General features: G+C 32.7%; 1 protein-coding gene across 1 annotated transcript in view; it reads left to right on the top strand.

The window, feature by feature from the left end:
* LOC106457416 (LARGE xylosyl- and glucuronyltransferase 2-like) overlaps window positions 1–24,544 on the top strand; it is a 42,490-nt gene that overhangs the window by 6,514 nt on the left and 11,432 nt on the right. Inside the window, exons 2-11 of the mRNA XM_013916830.2 lie at window positions 2,427–2,510; window positions 2,754–2,831; window positions 5,121–5,252; window positions 6,436–6,531; window positions 8,072–8,101; window positions 11,215–11,373; window positions 12,608–12,709; window positions 13,491–13,578; window positions 15,672–15,796; window positions 23,911–24,066. Coding sequence (XP_013772284.2) covers window positions 2,427–2,510; window positions 2,754–2,831; window positions 5,121–5,252; window positions 6,436–6,531; window positions 8,072–8,101; window positions 11,215–11,373; window positions 12,608–12,709; window positions 13,491–13,578; window positions 15,672–15,796; window positions 23,911–24,066 — 1,050 coding nt within the window. The remainder of the gene's footprint in view (window positions 1–2,426; window positions 2,511–2,753; window positions 2,832–5,120; window positions 5,253–6,435; window positions 6,532–8,071; window positions 8,102–11,214; window positions 11,374–12,607; window positions 12,710–13,490; window positions 13,579–15,671; window positions 15,797–23,910; window positions 24,067–24,544) is intronic.

The raw sequence follows: 24,544 nt of genomic DNA, 5'->3' as shown, positions 1-24,544 counted from the left end.
GCGGACTTACAACGTTAGAAACCGGGTTTCGATCTCTGTGGTGGGCAGAGCCCTGATAGCCCATTGTGTAGCTTTGTGCATAAATTCAAAACAAACAAATTAAAATCTCTATGAATAATCTTCTCTTGATACTGACATTTGATTAAAAACTGTTCAATTATTTTAATTTGTAAGTTTCTTACCTCATTATTAATTATCAATGTATATAGCCTTTGTTTACAGAGTAACAGGAATATTTAACTTTATTGATTTTGGGTTATTGTTAAAAAAATTTAAGTACTTGTGTGAATTTGTTGATTAATAAGGAACATCAGTCATAACTTCATAATATTTAACCTCTAAAAAAACATCTAAGAAAGATATAATATTTTCATCATACTCATAAATAAATTTATCTATTTAATTTAATCTATTTAAAATCTGGAAAATATTAAATATCACAACTTTTGTTCCAAGTGATAAAACAATCATCCAAAAATCTTCTTCATGTTAACGTTAAATAATTATTTATCAAGTTAATCTCAAAATAGTTTGGAAGAAGATCAAACATTTTAATCTCCAGAAAACCCCTTATTAGCGTTGCATAGGTGGATGCAACTTTAGTGCTCATAAGAGTTTCCGAGATTTGTTGAAATATTTCCTCTTCAAACAAACAAAAGGAAAACAATGAAATAAAACTAAATTTGGATTCTTTAAAATATTCTCATCAAACTTGTTATGAATACAATCCATATAATTATAAAAATAAAATTCAATTACTTTTAATTCAAAATCTTGTGAAATACTTGGTTATAAAGCAACAACATCAAATGATGCTAAAAGATGATTTGGGTCTAACTTTTTTGAGGGAAGTGGTTTGCAAACGTTTTATTGCCTTTCGTGTAACATTTCACATTAGAAATAAAAGGTTTTAAAACAATATCCAATAAATTACTCAACTATTCAGTAATTCTATTTTTGCCTCCTACAACTAGGGAAACTTAGCATATCTAAAAGGTTTGGTAACGAAAGATATTCCGATCTTTCTCTCTCTAAGTATTCTTTTACTATTTTACATTATTCAATTTTGGTACCACGTAAAATTTTTCCAAATTTGTTTTGATTTAAAATAAATTTAGTTTCTTGCTCATTAAATGAACTTCCAAAACTCGATACATATTCTATTAATTTTGTTTTTATGTTCGTTATATAAAATTTATCATCATTATTAGACAGTTTCTCGCAATGATTACTATTATTAAAGTGTTCTAACGCCATATTCCTATAATAACTGGTTTTCATTTCAACCAAAATACTATTGTTATCTCTTTTTTGAATAATTCTATCATCTCTTCTCAATTTATTCAAAGCTTTTCATTCTCCCTTTCACCTCCTTATAAGAAACACAAGATATTTTAATTTTCTTACAAATCAAATCTAATTCCGATTTGATTCCCGTCGGTGGTTCAAATATTGATTTTATCTTAATAAGAGCTTCATCCTCTTCTTTACATTATTTCAAAAATATTTGAATATTAACTTTCTAGTCAATTCATGTAGATCTTCTTTGATTTGAATATCATTAGGTATTTAGTGTAAAGTTAATATCTCGTTTTAAAAGTTTAACTTCATTCTTCTCTAAATCTCCTTTACTTATATTTAAAACCTTGGGGTGTTGAACCGGGAATATTAAAAGTTTGTGCCCTCCAGAATCAATACTTTTTTGATTTACAATACCTAACTTAGATGTTTGTGTTCTACCTCGATTTCTACTTCTGAATATTGAAATATTAAAAAAATAGCATGTTTTATGCCAATTGTAAACATAGCTTTATTGCTTTTCAAAAACGTGTTCAGATGTTTCCTGGTTTCTTAAAGTTTTTATGCTGAAGAGTAGGCAGTGACCTGCAAAATCCGTAAAATAAAAAAGAATTTGATAAATAAAAAAAACAAAGTCGGTAAAAAGAGAAAGGATTCGAGCTTTCTTATATATATATATAGAGAGAGAGAGAGAAAGAGAAGAGCCATCAATACTTGAAAATGTTTCAGATATCTCATGTTTCATAGATTCGACTGTTTACCATAAATAAAATATACATACTCCTTTATAACTTCATGCCAAGTGCTTTTTTTTTGCTATCTTTTATGATTATGAGAATTATGTGCACGTAAGCAATATCTGAAAACAGGTCTACTCATAATTACATGAAGATTTATTTGCTTACTGTTTATCCTCTTGAATGTTAGTCTTTTGTATGAATTATAAAATTCAAAAAACATCGTTTTCTTTTTTACTTTTATCCCAGATTATTGTATTAGATATCGACATTGGATTATAAGATTAAAAAACATCGTTTTTTTTACTTTTATTCCAGGTTATTGTATTAGATACCGACGTTGGATTATAAGATTAAAAAACATCGTTTTTTTTTTACTTTTATTCCCAGGTTATTGTATTAGATACCGACGTTACATTTGCAACTGACATTGCTGAATTATGGGGAATTTTTAGAAAATTTACTTCAAAACAAGTAAGTTCAGAAATTCCTAGATTTCAATTGAACTTTATAAATCTAATTCTTGAAGGATAGTGAATACGGGTAAGAAGGAAAAGATAAGTTTTCTTCTTTCCAATATTTAATACATAACATATTTGCAAAATTTGTACAAAGTCTTTTTTCCTGTTGTGATTTTAAACTGCTGATTTTGTTCTATAAAAGGAATAACAAAATGAGTTTGGCTTAACTTTTACAAGATGTCTTTCTTTCCGACAGGCTATAGGTTTAGTAGAAAACCAAAGCGACTGGTATTTAGGAAAGCTGTGGAAAAACCACAGACCTTGGCCGGCATTAGTAAGTATTAAGTTTAATTAATTCTAAAGTATGTTACAACGTAAGAGTGGATACAATAGAATAAATGGCTCTGGCATTAAATTGTAAAACTCTGCCCATGAGGTGATCATTAAGTTACTTTCAAACGACCGTTCAGACATCGAGAAAAGAAAAGTATTTTATGTACTGTCAAACAATCTAAAAATCACATTTATCACTTCCCTAGAATTATGGACTTTTTCTAGTTGGTTATATTATTAAATTTGGTATTTGAAGAAAACAATAGTAATGTTTCATAGCCATGATGGTGTGTGAAATGGGATTAGGATTAGTGAGTTAATATTGTACTTCGTGGAGCTTAGACCTATCAAGATATCTTATGGTCGAGTGGAGTAAGTTTAAGATTATCAAGTTAATACAGTTTTATGTGAAGTAAGATATAAAGTAAAAGTAATAACAGTGTTCTAAGAAATTAAAACAGTTATAATATTTTAATGTGGTTGCTGTGTGGAGTAAGCTTAGGACTAACGGAATAATATACTGAAAATATACAGCACTATACTGGTCTATTAATCCTAATCTTACCTCCACACAGACTAGCATTTTGAGGAGTGATAATTATGACTAACAAATTAAGGTAATGCTGTGTGTGGACTAGGATTAGGACTAACAAACTAATGTATGCTGCACGATTAGGATTAAAATATTAATATAAAACTATTTCAAGTAAGATTAAGAATAATGACCTAATATTGTGCTGTAAAATAAGGATTAGACTAACTAGTTAACGTAGTACTGTGTGGAGAAAAATTAGAAATACGAACTTAACACAGTGCTCTGTTGAGTAAAGATAAGACTAACAATGTAGTATAGAGCTGCGTGGAATATATTGGGCTGTGTTGAATAATGTAATCAAGTTAGGAGTTAATATAGTTCTGTATGAATAAAGGTCAAGATTAACAAGTCAGTATAATACTGGGGGAAAGCAAGGTTAGGACAAACCAGGGTAGACTATTGTACTGAGTAAGGTTAGAAGTGTAGAGTTAATAAAGTGCTCTGTGGAGTCATCTTATGACTAAAGAGTTAATTTACAGATGTGTTGGGTAACGTATACTGAAACGAGTTTCAAGAAGAAACCAAGCAAGTCACGTGACAATGTACCGGAAGTACATGTTAACGTTGTTTGGCGTTTCGTATGTAGTGTGATACCACCGAAAATTGATCGCTTTTGCGAAGGGCATGTATCAACCTTTTCCGACGCAAAATATCCATATGCTCAAATCATAAAGATATGTTCAGATTGGGGTTTATAATTTCTAAAACCTATATATCCCTTGCTCTTAATGGCATTGGAAAACAAATGAATGTGGATCAACTTGGTGTTCCAGAAGAATTCAGAAAGAGACCTGTAAGAAGTCAACCTCAGCCATGATACGCAAAGTGCGGCATCTTGTTGCAGGTGCTAATCCAAGAACACTAATTTCAGTGGGAAAAGCCATCTATGTCCCCCTCAGAACAAAACGCGGATTATGGACAGTATGAAAGAGGGCGTGTGTACTTTGAACATTACAGCCTTACGACGGAGCCTTTTCGAATGGAAACTACACTGCAGGACTATCTATTGTCAAGATTCGCGGTCGTCAGATAGAGAACTCCACGGGCTATAATGACATGGTGAGACTCCAAAACCTTGGAACATAACATACTCAATCTCTTTAGTAGTTCCGCACGCACACACACACACACGCGCGCGTATATATACACTTTGTTTCTTCTTTCATTTTCTTCTGTTTCTATCGAGATTAAAATGCACCTTTTAATTATAGTTCTTATTTAAATATGCATGAGATAATGATTCATTCATTAGCGTCTGTTGGATACCATTACTGTTCAGACTGTAGTATAGCAGTTTTCAATCAGTAACTGTAGAAATATATGATTTTATTCTATTCCCTATTATAGATCCTTATCTAAATCATCATCAGGTCAAATACTTGCCCAGAGAAGAAAAAACACGAATCAAACTGATGGCGTAGCATAACTGTTTACAGAAAATAAGATTTAACTATTTTATAACAAATTAACAAACAATAATAATTATTATATCTTATTTAAATCACTCTGCCCCGCTCCCTCCCAGTGGCTCAGCGGTAAGTCTGAAGGCTTATAACGCTAAAATCCGGGTTTCGATATTCATGGTGGGCACAACACAGATAGCTCTTGTGTAGATTTGTGCTTGAATACAAACAAATAAACAGTTAATCACTCGGCAACCTGGAAATATTCATGTGTATTATACGTTCTAATAAGGGACGTGGCTTCAATACTGGAGTGATACTTCTTCACCTGCAAAGGTTGCGGGAATTTTCTTGGATGCAGATGTGGCGACTTACAGCAGAGAAGGAACTTCTCAGTATGCTAGCTACATCGCTAGCAGACCAGGTATTGCAATGAGCTTTATCATAAAGCATTTCACGCTAACAGGTGCTACAATGGACTTCATCATATAGTACTTCACACTAACAAGTTAATGCAAATAACGCTCATTATAAACGGCTTCACGCTAAACGAACAGTTACTACAACGACGTTTACAAAGTATTTTACGCTAACCATTGAACGGTTATGAACTGCTTCACGTTAGCCAAGTACTGCAATGAAATTCATAATAAAATACTTTATGCTGACTATGTACTGCAATGGACATTTATAATAAAGTTCTTCATGATGACCAGTTACTACAATAGACTTTATCAGAAAGCACTTCACGCTGACCAAGTACTCCAATGAAGTTTATCATACAAAATGCTTTTCACTGATCAGGTTATGAAGTGGACCTCATCTTACAGCTGTCCATACTGACTAGGTACTATAATGAACATCATCATAAAATAGTTTACAGTGACCAGATACTTTATTGTCTATCATCATAGAGTGGTTCACACTAACTAATTATTGCAGTAGACATCATCGTACGCTGACTAGGCACTGCAGTGGACATTATCATTCAGTGATTTAGGCTAACTAGGCACTGCAGTAGACATTATCATAAAATGATTCACACTGACTAGGTACTGCAGTGGATATTATCATAAAGTGGTTCACGCTGGCCACATATCGTCATAATTTCATCATAAGGTACTTCACGTTAACCACATATTTCTTTGAGCAGGTACTGAAACTCACTGATCAGATATTAGTGAAATTTATTACAAAGTGTCACTGATGTTTTAGGTTAAAATTTGCAATGTCTGTATAGAGAATTTCACACATACAGACAGGATCAGTCCACTTCAAACTTCAGACTTACACTATCACATAGTGCTTTTGGCTGACTAGGGAAATTGGGCCTTATTTTAAGCTATATCAGCACTGATAAGGACTCTCTTACACAGCTTTACATTCAACAATTTGAAATGAGTTTTAACCTGATACCATAAGAACTTATTTTTCTTAATTTCAGTGTTTCTTACTCCGGAAGTTAAAAATATCATCATTCATTTGTTATGGAGAGCCAATGATTATTATTTCAGTTAGATTGACCATTCCCTGTTATACTATATATATAATAAAACTACATTTAGTTTGTTAACATAAACAAGTAATTAATATCCGTATTTCTACAGGACATCATAAACGCTGTACTTAAACAGCATCCATATCTGATATATCGACTTCCCTGTCAGTGGAACGTACAACTTGGTGACAATACATTAAGCGAGGTCAGTATTTTCTTTCTATTATAAAAGCAGTACTTTTGACGAAGATAGTAAGTATCATGTGAAGCTGCATGTTGTATAATAATGAGAAATAATCTGATTTACACTGAACTATGGTAATCCCCTCTTTTTTTATTGTGTGTATGAAGGAACCCTAGTTTCCATGAAGAGACGAGATTGGTTAATTAGTCTTCCTTGGCCTTATTGTTGATATCTGTAACAACCGTTGACTCACACATATGGAATCGATCACTGGGGTAACAGTTATTGAAAGAAGTAATGACACGTAGTTTCTTTTATTATTATTACTAGCGAACGTACCCAGCCTCGCTACGGTTATTAGGTTGATAGTGTTTGTATTCTGAACCCATTTTAGCATAAAAGTATAACCTATATACTTTTGTTGTTAAGCAACATAACATAAAAGCCATTGTTGGAACACACTGTTACCAAATATCACTGGCTTTTACTATATATTAGAAGTTGTTATATAAGGAACCACTTCTTTTCTATATGATTTTTCGTTAGCTTCCACATAAAAAGACGCGCATGCGCGTGCACACATTGATAAGATTAGTAATAATACCCATATGCACACCCTCAGGATCCACTTAGTATGGGTGCAAAATTTCAAGTTCCTAGGTTCTTTGCTTATGGAACTTTCTATATGGTTTTTCGCTAGCTTGCCTCCTAAAAAGATGCGCACACACGTGGATAAATAACAATACCCAGATGCACACCTTCAGGGTCCACTTAGTATGGGTGCAAAATTTCTGGTTTCTGGGTTCTTTCCTTTTAGAGCTATGGTGGTCACATATTCTTTTTTATATGGTTTTTCGCTAGCTTCCCTCATAAAAAGATGCGCACGCGCGTGGATAAGTAATAACACCCAGGTGCACACCCTCAGAGTCCACTTAGTATGAGTGTAGAATTTCAGGTTTCGAGGTTCTTTCCTCTTGGATGTATGGCAGTCACACTCAGACACGCCCTTTTATTATTACAGATTATCAATCCGCGATATGATCGCCATAGTAATGATGAAGTTATTTATTCCTTAAATGGAATAACTTTAGAAATGGTACCGTTTATGAACCCTAAAACCATGTTGAAGTCACCTTAATTTATTATATGATCGAATAACCTTAATACCGCTATGTGATCTCCTTAAGTTTGGTTAAAATAATTTTAGTAATGGTGGTATTATTTAATAAATGATCAAATAGCCTTACATAACAGTATTGTTTGTCAATACCATTAGGTATTCTCCTTAAACCATTCTGAAATCAACTTAGTAGCGGTGGATGATTTTAATCTTGATGATATTACTTTATTATTCTTTCCACGTTTAAAACAATGATGAAATCATCTCGGTGGATTTTCAAATGATAATATAACCATAGTAACATCGTACTACCGTTCATATTTGAAATGGAATGTGACCATAGTAACAGTATATTGTTCATAAACAATGCAAATATGACAAAGAACAAACTCGTACAGATTTTCATAGTAAAGTTATATCTGTAAAATTTCTATCTTACAGCTATGCTATACGGAGGTTCAAGATTTAAAGGTAAGTAAAGTTTTGTTCACAACCCTATATATAGTATCTTCCGTAACAAAAACATTTATTTTTATACGAGACCAGTTCTAGCAGTTTTTATTACAGTGTCTGAAAATTATTTTGTTACGTGTGAACCTATAATTTAAATATAACAGCTGAGAAAGTGGGGAAAATGCGAGAGTAATTTTAAACACTAAAGAACAAATACAAAATATTGAATTTAAAATAATGATCTGTAAATTCCATGTAAATTTCATCGACTTTTGATAGAATACCAAAACCTGTCGACGTCATGAGAGCTGTCATATCTCTTAATAACAAGTAATAAAAAACGTTTTATAAATGTAAAATGATGTAGGGATGGCAGTACCAAAAAAATGCGAACAAGAATATAGGGATGATACGGCTATACATGGATCATCTCTACATGACTTTCAATATTAAAATTTACTGTTACACTGTAAAACGCACAATTAGAAAATGGTTACGAAGTCGATCAATTTGAACGATCTCGTAGCGAGAGCCTTTAATAGTTCAGCTGTAATAATAAAGACATGTTTTGATTCAACATGGTTTTTCTTGCACATAATTCCTAGGCTCTTAGTTACTCTACATTGATGCCTAACCTGACACGATCATGATATTATGATAAACAAACTGCATAAAAAGAGTCAAGAATATATAAATTCCAACTGCAGTAATATTAAAGTCAAGTATTCATTTTACAGTGTAACATTATATTTTAATATTTAAAATCATGTAGGGATGATCTACGTATAGTTGTATCATCCCTATATCCTTGTTTGCATTCTTTTTGGCACTGCCATCTCTACATCATTTTATATTTATAAAATGTTTTTATTACATGTTTTGTTACGTTTTCCCCCCTAACGGAAATTTAGTGTATTGTATGAATGTGTGTAATAAAATTTAATGCTATATGTATTGATTTTTTTTTACTCCTTTACTTCATACATAATCTATGGGTTGGATCCCTAAAGACACCGATTATATAGTGTACAAAGCATTCAGTATTCTACACGTTACAGTCATATATTGTTCATCTATTATTGGCTGGTAATTCCTGTTTTACCCTGTACTTAGGCTATTATAAGGGAACACCAACTTTTTGTAAGAAAGCTAACTTCAAGAGGTAATGATGATATTGCTTACTCTAGAATTATTATTTTTTAAATTAATACTAGTTACTACGACTGCTAAGAAACACATAGAGTGGATTTAATATTAAACTGACGTTAATGATAAAGTAGTTGTAGAGTTATCTCGACTAAAACAAGAAGAAGAAAGATGAACATTTTGGTGGGTTGGTCACTTTCTGGTTTGGTATCTTAGCAATGGTTTCTTGCCTTGTTTTGGGGCTTGTTGGGTAGAGAAACAAATGAAAGTAAGTGACAATTGTCTTTTAAGGTAAAAACTCTCTGTCATTGTTGATTTTTTTATCCTGCATATTTATATTATGCTTATTGAGTACCTTGGCCATGAGTCATCCCTACATATAGAATCTACCAACGCCATGATAGTTAGAACAATGTATTGCTCTGTTCTTATCTGGAACTTATATTCTTAAATAGACCATCATAACATAAACAGCACGTTGATTCATAATATACAGTAAAAGTCGTGCACTACTATGATATTTTTAAGTACTACCCTTTACAGATGTTTGAAAAGTGCACCGTTGATATCACAACACATTGTCACAATAAAGTCACTTCCACGCGTTGTTATAGCAATGGTTTACGCTGACTAGGTACTGCAGTAGACATTATCATAAAATGATTCACATTGACTAGGTACTGCAGTGAATATTATCATAAAGTGGTACACGTCCAAGTCTATTATTGTAGTGAAAAAAATATTAATTAAATACAATCATGACTAAAATGAAATAAAATAAGAAAGGAACATAAAATTGTCATGGTTGTATGTGACTTTTTCTTCACCCTGTATTTTAAACATTGCTTGTATTTGAGATCGACCAGTCATAGTCTATTTATATATTTGATGAAACTTTGTCAACTTCAGTGTACGTAGAAAATATACATAGTAAAAACTGAATGCCTAGCTTTTAGAGGCCGTTTGTCTTCATAGACAATGTTCAACTATTTAAACCAATAAATAAACAGTAGATGGCGCTGTAATTGATCACAAAATGACTAGATGAAATATACTGACCAGATGGGAATATGTAAAACTAATTCAACACTAGTTGACGGGTAATTCAGAATTATTATTAAAGAAAAGTAATGATTGTGTGTTTATTTGAAATATCTACAACTTCTTTAAAGATTTGTTCAGATCATACAGATTAAAAATTGTTAAGCTTTGCCAATTATTGAACCTTTTAGGGAAGAATGACTACTGTAGATTTTCAAATGCGAACATTTAGTCAATACAATATCGACCGTTCGAAAGTTTTGATCTGTATATAAGGCAAGTCACTCCCGCAAAGAAATTCATAAGCCACTCCCACTTTTCTCATATTTAACTCTGTCTTTTTGCTTTAGTTAAACACTGTTGTAGATGAAAATTTTCTGATAAAGACAGTTAGCACTTACTTAGAAATTGTAGCTTTTAATGACCTCCGAAAGACTGAAAACTTATAGAAAACTGCTGTATAAAAAATTAATAGATCTTCTTGAAGCAACAGAAGAACACATTTGAAATTGACTAACAATCCTTTCATTTAAATGTTTATTTATATATGAGATAGCATCAGTTTTAATAGTTTCTATTCCAGTATCTGAAAAGTATTTTGTTACCTGTGGACGTATAGTTTAAATGTAACAGATGAGAAGGATGGCAAAATAACAGAGCAATTTTAAACACTAAAAGTAAAATATTAACTTTAAAATAATAGCCTGTAAATTTCCTTATTTCTTTCATTGGCATTGGACAAAATACTCATAAAAAACTATAGTATAACCAATTAATAGTTTTTCTTGAAACAATAAGAATAAAAAGTGGAATTTATCTAGTTTACGACAAAAAATTAATAATTGACTAATTATCATTTAATTTGAATGTTTTACTTATTATTGTCAAAAAGTATGGAGTAGCGAGACGTTTAGCAGAAATTTTGTTTCCTTCGTCTGTGACAGGTTATACATTGGAACTCTCCCAAAAAACTTAAAGTGAAAAACAAACACGTGGAATTTTTCCGCAATCTTTACCTGACCTTCCTCGAATATGATGGAAACCTGTTGCGTCAGGAGTTGATTGGGTGTAACAAAAGTAGGGCCAATCATGTGGAAGATGTGGTAAGTCAGGCATTTAATAAGTAACACAATTAAGAGTAGTTATGTAGAAAATGTGGACAGACACGTGTTAAGTAAATATAACAAAAATACCAAAAGAAAAAGATGTAGGAAGTCAGACGTTGAACAGTTGTAACAAAAGTAGGACCAGTCATGTGGTAACTCAAGCATTAGTTGGATGAAACAAAAGTTGAAGTTGTCTGAAAGATTGGTAACTCACATTTTGTCGAATATCTTAGCAAGGTCGAAAGAAACTCCATGGAGATCTTTGTAAATAATGTAATTTTGACTCTGAAAACAAAGTTAAGATAATACATGCTGAAGATGAGGTTTGTCATGTATTGTTGACTGTGGTAATAAAATCATGATGATAATCGCTGAAGACGTGATTTGTCATATATTTTGTTGTATTTATAATAATGTGAAGAAAGTACACGCAGGATATATGGTTTGTTATATATTGTTGACTGTGGTAATAAGATCAACATAGTATACATAGAAGATAATGTTTGTAATATGCTCCAAATAATATATGCACAAGATGTGATTTATCATATATTATTGACTGTGATAATTAAAATAAGAGAAGACAATACACGATGAAGATTAGGTTTGCCATATCTTGTTGACTGTAATAACAATATTAAAAGAATACATGCAGAATATAAAGTTTGTTAAGTATCGTTGACTGGGGATTATAAGATAAAGATAATACGCGTGGAACATGTGATTTGTCATACATATATTGATGACTGTCGTAACAAGGTAAGCACAATACACGTAAAAGATGTAGTTTGTCATGTGTTAATGATTGTAAGTTGATTTTTAATGAATGTGATTGTGTTTAATTCTATCACAACAGAACATTCACGCTCAATATTATAGTTTACGCTGTTATTGATTAGTGTCCTAAGATATACTATACACGTCTTCTTATAAATTGAAAAAAAACATTTCTTTGTTCTAACACTATACAGAGGAAACTTCTCAATAAAATATGTATGAATATAACTCAGTAACTGCACTGTACTAGAACCCATGTCACCAAACATACGTTTCGCATATTGATGCATTGTGAACAAGTTTGTCATTGAATTTTCCATTTGGATTCTATCGTCTTCTTTAACATACATGTTAAGTGAATTATATTATTTTATACAATAATCATCATATATATACATGCAGTAAATGTTTTATTTGATATGTCTAAAAGTCAATTACTTCTTGCTTTTTCCAGTTGAACTCTATAGATGAAGATGACCCATGTTATGAATTCAGAAGAGCAAGGGTAGTCCAGCATAGAACCCATCTCTATTATATAGAATATGACTATGAACCTGTGAGCTTTTCTTTTTTTTTTTTGTATGAACTTCACTATAAAAGTATATTATATATATAAGGAATAATAAGTGAAAATATGTTTCAGATAGGGGGAATAGTACTTAATAGCGTATATTTAAATAATTTTTTAAGGTCTTCTGTTAACTCCAGCTATATCGGTATCGGTGAATTTTTTGTAATAGTTAACGTTACTATGTAATTTTTTACCAACTTATTTTAATCTCGAGCTTCTAGTTGAATGGTTTAATTAATACAGACTACACATGAGCTGTCTTCAATCAGATTAGCGGAATATTTGAAAGGCTTAACGAGTTTTTTGCGTCTTTCATTGTCAAAAAAATTAACAGATAACGTTATATCAGACTTGACTAATATAATTAAATTAGAAACAGACATAGATATATAGACATGGATGTATGTATATCTGCAATAAACAGATATACACACCTCCAAAAGTATAGAACAGCTTATAAAACATTATAGAAAAGTAGTTAATCTTTTTAGATTAGCTCGATAGTTTAGTACTGATACACTGACCGATATCTTTTCTGCTTATTTAAAAAGCAACGCTAAATAAGTGTACGGCCATGTGAGATTGAATTTTGAGTTCCATACATCATGATTAGTGATTATTATTTTTCGTGTAGCTCAGATCATGTCTGTAGTTCAACAGTTTATTAGTTTATATGTGTTGTTAAATTTCATTGTGTAAAATTGCGATTGTGACCGAAATAATAACAAATCAGACTTTAATCTTCGCCTTGAATAACCTATTACAGTCTTCAGATGGAAATGACGTCACTTTAGTTGCACAATTATCTATGGACCGGTTACAAATGGTGGAAGCGTTGTGTAAACACTGGGAAGGTAAGGATGAAGAGAAACCAAACTCCTTCAAAACCTTAACAGACTAGATGCTGAATTGTTTAACATTTTAGTATTAACCAAAACTCAATAAACTGCAGGATGGGTTGCTTTAGTGGAAAATGTTATATCTACTGTTTTACGGGGAGTTCAATTCGCTATTTATCGTATCTTTCAGGTTTAAAAAACTACTATTTTTAACTGCTTTAATTTTTAAGTTAAGATCGGATTATGAATTTTTTAGCAGTTAATAAGCTGGAATTCTAAAGCATTTAAGAAAGACTAAAAACTGAATATTTTTTTCCCGAATTAGAAAAATAGAGCTGTTAAAAGTATTTTTATTAGCATAAAATTAACAACAATAACAAGTCTTATTTTGTTGAAATTGTAAAGGAATTTCCCAAATAATAAGAAGTAAAAGATATTCTGATATAAATAAACGTCAGTAAAAAAATGCTCTTGTAAAGTCTGGATATTTTATTAATAGTATTACTACTGTGATTACTATACTATATAATACGTTTGTTTTTTATTGTACAATAATATATATATATATATATATATATATACGTGTATATATAAACATAAATTTGTGTATGTACGCGTGTGTGTGTTTGTTGTAAGATGTTACTACAATATGTTAAAACATCAACTATAAAACATTTTAAAAGAAGGATATCAAACATAAAACGTCTCGGGAATACACAGAAGTCAACCAGTCATTTACGATTTAATTAGATGTAAATGCTCTGCCGTTCCTAGAACGTTTCTTTGAGCGAACTCTGTAAGGTTATTAGTTTATAGGCTTTAATTCAGTCTTATATAGATCATCCGAGAACTGTTCAAGTAATTAGATTTTGATCAGAGTTCCATCACCGAACGAATTAGATATGGCATCTGACGAACATGTATTTTCTTGTTTAATTAGTCTTTCTTTCTTTTTTGTCTAGGTACTCGCGTTAAATTCCCTTTTAATCAGCTATTTGAAAGGTTTGAACACGAATAGTGACTCGTGACCTCATTTTAATCACATCTTTGTTCAAGTTAAATATGAACAGTGATTTAATACCCTCTTTTTAATCACATGTTTGTTCAAGTTAAATATGAACAGTGATTTAATACCCTCTTTTTAATCACATGTTTGTTAAGGCTTAATATAAATAGTGATTTAATAATGTCTTTTTAATCACATATTTGTTGATATTCAGTATAACTAGTGACAGAGTCTGGCATGGTCTGATGGTTAGTGCACTTGATTCGCAATCTGCAAATTGCGGGATCAGCTCCCGTCACCAAACACGTTCGCCTTTTCAGCCATGTCCCCCAGTGGGATAGTGGTAAGTCTTACAACGCTAAAGTTCAATTTCGGTTCCCTTGGTGAACACAGCGGATAGCCCCTAATGTGGCTTTGCTTTCAAATAAACAAATAATTTTCAGCCGTGGGGCGTTATAATGTGAAAGTCAATCCCACTATTCATTGGTAAAGAGTAATCCGAGATATGGCGGTGGGTGGTTTTGAATAACTGCCTTCCCTCTATATATCTCCTCGCAATTAGAGACGGCTAGCGGAGATAGTCTTCAAGTAATTTTGCGCGAATTTCGAAAAACATACAAATATAACTCAATTTTCAATCAAATATTTGTTAAAATTGAAACTCAGTGGTAATATTTATATATTGACCATTCTCTAAGTGACTACCTGAAGAAGCACATTTTTTATTTGCTTTTTGCCAATGCTTTTAAGTTATTGTAAACTCAGTCAAATAATGAGTTACTTTTACCAAAGAGATGATAAAAAATGGACGTTTACCTTTAAAGAGTGAACAACTAGAAAATTCCAGTAGATTATATTTGTTTATTGTTGGTATGAGGTTAGATTTTTCTGTTAATGGTATGTGGTTGAATTTGCCTATTATTGTTGTGTGATTGAATTAGTCTATTGTCGGTGTTTGGCTTAAATTGTCTGTTGTTGGTGTGCAATTGAATTTGTCGATTGTCGATGCTTGGATGAATATGTCTACTGTTTTTGTGAGTTGGAATTTGTTTATTGTTGGTTTGAAGTTGAAACTTACCTAAGTTCGTACTTTTGCTTCTAGGTCCTATCAGTCTGGCTTTGTACATGTCTGACTCTGAAGTCCAGCAGTTTCTTGGCTACACACTAAGTTCGGAGATTCTACGAGTTAGGAAAAACGTTGGTTACCACATTGTATATAGAGATGGAGTGAGTAGACATTTGTGTTACTAACATCGTTATTTTTTGAAGTTTTCCAATATTAATTACTGATTGATTTTCATCTATATTCAAACTAATTTTGTGCTTTTATTAAACTATACTGTTAAAAATGAATAAATATTTTTACTTTTAAAACCAATATTTCTAGAGTTTTGAATCTCCATTTGTATTTGTCTTTCTAAAGAATATGGAACTGAAAGCTTAGGTAATTTCAACACTAACTGAACTTTCTATTATTGTACCATACAATATTATATTTAAGTTCTAGCGTCCTTTCATCTAAACTTTGAAGTTATACATTTGCTCACTAGATAGCAGCACAAGACACAGATGTAGTGATATTGATAATGTTTGTAATTAAGCACACAGTTAAACAGTGGGCTATCTGTGACAGGGAATGCTATCTAGGTGATAATACTTCACGAAAGTTGTTTATTTTCAGATACATAGAGTATGATATTTATGGATACAACGTTTGACTACGTTAGCCTGGCATCATCAGGTACAACAACTACATTATACTTTGTGCATCCGACAATAAATACGTTTTAAGTTTTACGTAACAAGGTATTTTCTTTAATTATTTTGATACTATTTCAGCTCATTAGAAATAGATATCTGTCAACTGAATTGGTAGAGAGGGAAATGGATCGATGTCATTTCCAAACATTACAATTGTATAAGAAAAACTATTCTTCTCAAAGAGTTGAGTTTTGGTTTTATTGGACTGCTCCTGCTTGTTTCTATTAGTCCTTTAAAGCCAAAACTCTACTATATATGACTATACAGCCTAAAATACCAGTGAAACATATCTAAATTAAAAGCGAAAACGCTACAATAACAGGGTGGTCCGAAAGCCTAGTAACAATAAACAATAACAAATTCGTATTTCTTAGTTATTATTTTAATGTCTCAAATAATTATTGTTTAACATAAATTATTTATACTGAGATTATCAAAACGATGCTCTAAGTCCTGTGGTGCCTTTTGGAACTATTTCTTTCATCGTCTTTTGTGCTCAGTCTGATGGAGGACTTGAAAGGTACGTAGCAGATATGATTGCAGTGATTCCAGTTTTTTCTACCATCATTCTCATCAAAACAGTCACCGATTTCGAGTCGTGGCCTTAAAACTTGTGAAGTTTTAGTTTTTGAATTTTCGTCATCTCCAAACTCTGTTTTATTAACATGTTAATAGTAAAGGTGGCGTGCCCAAGTTGATCTCAGTGGCGTTTTGGACAGGTGGATTCTCTTTTACAACCATAGTCTTCACTTTGAAGATGAGATATTGCTCTGGAATGAAGTGAGGGATAGTTTAGGAACCCACTGCTTCCCTATATTATCAAGTGAGGAATAGTTTAGGAACCCACTGCTTCCCTATATTATCAAGTGAGGAATAGTTTAGGAACCCACTGCTTCCCTATATTATCAAGTGAGGAATAGTTTAGGAACCCACTGCTTCCCTATATTATCAAGTGAGGGATAGTTTAGGAACCCACTACTTCCCTATATTATCTGCCGTGCAAGTGTGTCTGTTTCCCTGGAATATACTGAGTACTTCCTTCTTCGTAACATGTCGTGTCCTTTGGCTCTACAGTATTAAAAATCTCGTTATTAGAATATATTTTCTCGGAATAAACTATAACAAATATCCTCCAGACATAACTTTATCAGTGGACGTATTTCATGTCAGTTGTCGGGAATTCCCCGTGAACCAAACATACAGGTGCTAAACATGTAGCCTGTGACGTCACGCCAAAGTGTTTACGTATACAAATCGTTCATACAAAGTATTATTAAACCTCAGTTTGATCATATAAAAACACCTTACAAGTAGTGATTGAGACTTGTAATTAAGCCAAGTAAATAAAGATATTTATATTTATTAAGCGTTTGAAGTATTAATATTAGATCCTACGTGAATCCATTACTAATGTGTTTTTTTCTATTTTGCAGCAATTATTCTGACGTCATAAAGAGCCAATAGTATGTCTAGTTACACTGACGTTTAGTTAAGTAGAATTCACAGCTCTTTAATAATATAATGATAAAAAAGGAAATAACCTTGAGTGGGAATAGCTTGCTTATATTTCACAAAATGTTATTTCTGTGACTGATATTTCTGTATTCAGTCTTTCTTTTCAAAACCAATTTCTTACACGTTTAAGGTAATAAATTAACCACACAGAGCTACAGACTTGTATTAAACAGACTCAAGGATTTCGTAAAGTATGACTTGAGCATTTGTCCCTGAGGTTATTGAAATTTTGATTATCAATAGTACTAGTGGTACTGTGGCGGTTACTGGTATCAGTGATACTGTTGTGAATATTTGTATCAATGAATATCATGGTCGTTACTGGTATCAATGGTACTGTGATGAACATGTTTCACTGAATATTGTGAAGATTACTGGTGTTAATAGTGGCATGGTGATTATCTGTTTTGGTAAGTATTTGTATCTTTAGTTATCTGTATAAATCTATCACTGACCTCCAGTAACCAGTATTTTTGGATATTACGCCTGTCTGGTTGTTGTTAATTTTAGACTGACGCTATGTACGAATTGGTCTGTTTAGTTTTCGCAACTCTGAAGTTGATCTTTCTTTTGGTCGAACATTCCCATGGAAATATAGAATCATCATTAACTAGTTTTATGTATTATGTTTTGTTAGTGTTGTGTTCGGGTTCGTCAAGTTTAGCATCAAGAATAAGCAAGGACAAAAGTACACACACAGCCATATTCCCCTACGTGAAATATCTCTAAAAATAAAAATATACTACGGTATGTAATTAGCATAAGGTCAGGACCGCAGTTAACACACACCAAATCACAGAAACCCAATGGAAAACACCATTTACACTATACCCTGGGAATGTGGATTCCAACAAATTTAAGACTCTTTAAAACCGATATATCTGCCATTAAACATCATGTTAGAGAAGAAGACATATAATAAATTGGAATAATTTTAAAATAACGGGATATGGAATACTCACGAGAAAAATAAATAGAAAATAAGCCTTCCATATCCCCCAAACAGATGATACATTCAATCATTTTTTACAGAAGTCAGCACAACCTGGATAACCCTCTTGCAATCGTTCAAATAGTTAGTAAATCCAAGTCCCAATGGGAGAGACCTTAGATTAGTCGAAAGCACACAAGATTTTTTAACAAGAAGACCCAAAATCAAATTTCGAGACTCACCACCACAGACAGTTCTTTTCAGTGCTTCTTGTAGATGGCAATAAATAACAGCCAAAATTTAGGATGTAAAATAACTAATGCCTAATAAAATAGTAACTAATTAATAACTAGCTTAAGATGATAATATAGGCTACTAATAAATTACTGTGTATTTTAACTTTGAATCATGGCGCCTTAGTGCTTATTCCACCTGTATTTTCTTCACTTGATCTCACATTTTCACCTTTACTTATGTTCATTCACTCATCTGCCGACTAGATTCTGGCGAACCTTTTTGTTAACCCATGTGCTATCATTCCCCTAAGATATTACAGAGCAGACTATCAAGATGTCCAAGTGTCATGAACAGTATTTAATCTGTTATTGCGAGTGAGTAAGGTTCGGTATATTTTTACTTTGCCGATGAACATGGTGGACAGATCGAAGAAAAATGAACCCAGATCCATCAGGAGAAACCGTTTTTTTTTAATGAATTACTCTCCCGTAAAGTAGCAGGTACTTTCTGGCCACAGGTCAAGTGTATCATGTCAATCAGTATCACTGGAGAAAGATGTTATTCTTGATGAGACTGAGGATGAAACATCGAACTGATGACCACTCTTGGTGAGACCAACAATAGACCAGTCAATTCCAGTTATGATAAGCCTAGATGAGGAGGATTTTTAATAGTATGTTTTCTGTTGGTGTTCTGAGCTCAGGATAGTCTGGGAAGAACAGTCATGCAGGTTACAAAAGACAGGTGTAATGCAAGTCGATGTGTTATGTCTGCAGAAACTGATGTCTAACTGAATGACGCAAAACTTGACCTCTAATCAAGGTATTATTGATCAGTAGTAACCTATAAATAAAAATAAACTTAAATGTTCATCGTGAAGTTTATATCTAAAATTTGAATTTCCAAGCTTCAGTTACAAAAGTTGTGATCTTCAGTCATTTTATTCTACAGATCATATATGTTAGCAACAGTGAATTGCCAAAAACAATTTATGTTAGCAAATGTGTCAGTGAACAATGTGATGATTACTGGCATCAATGATACTGGTATGACTACTTGAGTCAGTGAATAGTGTGATGATTACTGGTATAAGTGATACTGTTATGACTACTTGTGTCAGTAAATATTGTGATGATTACTGGTATCAGTGATACTGCTATGACTTCTTGTGTTAATAATGATTATGATGATTACTGGTACCAGTGGTACTGTTATGACTTCTTGTATCAGGGAATATTGTGATGATTACTGGTATAAGTGGTACTGTTATGACTTCTTGTGTCAGTGAATAGTGTGATGATTCCTGGTATCAGTGGTACTGCTATGACTTCTTGTGTCAATAATGATTATGCTGATTACTGGTATCAGTGGTACTTCTATGACTACTTGTGTCATTGAACATTCTGATGATTACTGGCATCAATGATACTGTTATGACTACTTGTGTCAGTGAATATTGTGATGATTACTGGTATAAGTGGTACTGCTATGACTTTGTGTGTCAGTGAATATTGTGATGATTAGTGGTATCAGTGGTACTGTTATGACTTTTTATGTCACTGAATATTTTGATGCTTACTGGTATAAGTGGTACTGCTATGACTTTGTGTGTCAGTGAATATTGTGATGATTACTGGTATAAGTGGTACTGCTATGACTACTTGTGTCAGTGAACATTCTGATGATTACTTCTATAAGTGACACTGTTATGTTTCCTTGTGTCACCGAATATTTTGATGCTTACTGGTATCAGTGATACTGTTATGATTTTTTGTGTCCGTGAATATTGTGATGATTACTGGTAACAGTGGTACTGCTATGACTACTTGTGTCATTGAATATCGTGATGATTACTGGTATAAGTGGTACTGCTATGACTTCTTGTGTCAGTGAATATTCTGATGATTAGTGGTATCAGTGGTACTGTTATGACTTTTTATGTCACTGAATACTGTGATGATTACTGGTATAAGTGGTACTGCTATGACTTTGTGTATCAGTGGATATTGTGATGATTACCGGTATCACTAGAACTGTTATGACTACTTGTGTCATTGAATAGTGTGATGATTACTGGTATCAGTGGTACTGTTATCACTTTTTGTGTCAGTGAATATTGTGATGATTACTGGTATAACTAGAACTGTTATGACTACTTGTGTCAATGACGAATTCGGTGAGTTGGAATTGATTTACCTTTTATTGATATGAAATTATTTCATTATAGCGTATGCTTAAAAGTTAAATAAAAAGTCATTGATTTTAAAATAGAAACTGATAAAGACATAACAATTATACCAATGGTGCCTACACTCTTGAAGTTTTTATACCAAGAAGTAGTATAAACATATTAACTTTTCCTAATCATTTAGATCATTCTCGTCCCCTCTCTCTACATAATCATTGTTTGTGGATTTTTTTTTTCTGAACTACAGACACGCCCACTTGATCACGTATGTCTGTTAACAGTCTGTTCAGTTTCCATACTGACTTGTTACACCCCCATATGATAATTTCAACAAGGCATTTCAGTGCTAGACATTGCGTTAACCAGCTTTCTACTCAACGTTTGCAGTTAAAAGTGCTTGGGACTGATGCCAGTGTTTAATTAGTTTGTGCCTGCTTGGCCAGAGCTTTTTTGTCTTCCATACAAAATAAAAGTGTCACGCCATTAAAATCAATATACGCCATATGATATAAACACCTCTTGTGCCACCTTGGGAGAAATCATTCATTAGGTCAATATGTTGAACATAAAAGTAATATTGAAGCTAGTGCAACATTAGTGTGAATTCGTTATTTAAACAAACATCTTTGACATCTTCAGCTTTAAATGTATGGGTGTGTATTACCTTATTTTCACATCCATAATCTTATTTGTTGCCCTCCAAAAGAACTGTTACACTATGTTAATGATAGATGAGGTCAACCATGTACTAATTGTGTAAAATAAGCAATATACCAAGAACATTTTACATAGTTGGCTTATATTCCGCTTTTTTAGAAATGTCTTGACGAGAGCCACTGATCGATTAGGGCTTGGTGTGACATGATAGATAACGTTACATCGAGCTCTACGAAACACCCATCATTCACTATGACAAATGTATGGCATGTCTGTTATTGAAAATGGGTAGGTAGGGGCTATGGGTGTGGCAGATGGTTGGGGTGGGGACGGTAACTTTGTGACTGCACTGGAAACTCAGGGCAAAGTACAAGGTATTTCGTAATGCTTGGAATGAATAAAACAAAGTTATTTGACCTACTTTATTTATAATAGAATCCAAAATACAGATTTAATGCCTTTTGGTCTCAAAAAATATGTTAAGTTCATGTTTGGCATGACAACATATAAACCTTAGCAGAAAATGGTATTTTTTTTGCAAAGGTTACATAACATTGGTTTATAATTAATGATTTTATAAATGAAAGCCTCTTCCTTCCCCTGACAGTGAGTTGTCCTTCACTCACCACCGTGAACCTATACTTATACAAGTATTTGAAAAATAAGTCTAATTAATGCTACTAATTTATTATTTATCTGGATCGTTCAGTGGGATAGCTGAGTTATTACAGCCACATTGTGAAGAATACTGAAGTAACGTAGATATTGTGATCATTACTGGCGTCAGTGATAGCTTTATGGTTACTGAAGTCAATGGTACCATGGTGATTATTGATGTCAGTGATAGCATGATGGTTACTGATGTCAGTGATACCGTGGTGATTCCTGGTGTCAGTGGTTATGTGACGACTATTGTTGTCAGTAGATATTGCTGTGATTGCTGGTGTCACTAAATATTTTGATGACTCCTGATGTCAGTGGCAATGTAACGATTCCTGGGATCTGTGGTACTGTGATGGCTAATATTGTTAGTGGTATTGTGATGGCTAGTATTGTTAGTGGTACTGTGATGGCTAGTAGTATCAGTGGTACTATGTTAGTTAATAGTGTCAGTAGCATTGTAATGCATAGTAGTTTCAGTAGTATTGTGATGATTAATAGTGTCAATTGTACTGTGGTTACTACTGGTGTTAGTGGTACTGTGATGACTAGTAGTATCAGTGGTACTTTGTTAGTTAATAGTGTCAGTAGCATTGTAATGCATAGTAGTTTCAGTAGTATTGTGATGATTAATAGTGTCAGTTGTACTGTGATTGCTAGAACTGTCAGTGGAACTATGTTGACTAGTAATGTCAATGGCACTGTGGTTACTACTGGTGTTAGTGGTACTGTGATGACTACTTGTCTAGTTATGATTACTAACGTGTTTAACTCCATTATTGATGTACAATAATATATTGCTATTACAAAACTAAGTGGGAAACTTTTTGATGTAAATATTCACAGTTTTGCTCACTAACATCAAAATAACGTTTGTATTAATTCTAACTGCTTCAATTAAAGTTGAAAATTTACATGTGGTATAATATGTTATTGTGCCAACGTTTCGATTAAAACTGTTTATTATGTTTGTGACGCTTCGATAGCAATTCTCATTACTGCTACAAGAACTTTAAATTTTTTCGAAATAGTCTCTGCCAGCAGTAACACAAATAGTAAAGATCTGAAGTCAAATTTTTGTTGTTAAATAATCAGTATTTCTGTAGTAGCGAGAATGGACTCACCTACTGGATCAGCGGTAAGTTTAAGGACTTATAACGATAAAATTCAGGGTTAGATTCCCTATAGTGAACAGAGAACAGACAGCCTATTGTGTACCTTTTAGCATATATACATTTTCGACATTGAAATATTGACGTGTTTTTTTATTGTGATATGTATAGTTTCCTAGGTTGAGTTCTCAGCTTTATTTCCAGATATTACCCTTCCACAGGGAATTAGAAGAAATAATGTATGGATACAGAAACATTAGCACGGCTTTTTTTTTTTCAGCCATTTTACCCCATAAATCTTCTGAGGAATGTAGCCTTACAACAAGTTACCACACCTTTTGTGTTCCTGACAGACGTTGATTTTTTGCCAATGTTTGGTTTATACGAAAACTTGAAAAAGTCTGTGATAAGTATGGGCTTAGAAACGTTTAAAAAGGTAAGTGAGAGTAAGACATTCATTAATTTCCCTGTAAGCTCTCAGCATGAAGAATGAAAATGTTGTTTTAACTTCACCTGATTATTATTTACGACACAAAGTCCACAAACTTAAACTCACCATGTCTGTGATATGTTTACATGCCTAGTTAAACCTAGATTCACCATGTTTTATATGTTTACATGCTTTGCTGAAGTTAGGCTCACCATGTCTTTGATATGTTTACATGCCTTGTTAAACCTAGACTCACCATGCTGGATATGTTGATATGCTTTATTAAACTTAGGCTCACAATGTTTGGTATGTTTACTGTTGATAATGATGCTTGGAGACAGCTTGAATGGGTAATGAAGAAAAACTTTAATCTAAGTTTACATAACAGAAAATGTACAACGTTTCGACAAGGTTTTGTCAGCATCAGGTACAAATAGTTTACACTGACACAGATGTATATATATATATATATATATACAGTATG

This window comes from Limulus polyphemus, unplaced genomic scaffold (assembly GCF_000517525.1).
Source record: "Limulus polyphemus unplaced genomic scaffold, Limulus_polyphemus-2.1.2 Scaffold327, whole genome shotgun sequence".
Lineage (NCBI taxonomy): Eukaryota > Metazoa > Arthropoda > Merostomata > Xiphosura > Limulidae > Limulus > Limulus polyphemus.
Note: the sequence above shows the minus strand (reverse complement) of the source record. Positions and strands in the feature narration are given on the sequence as shown.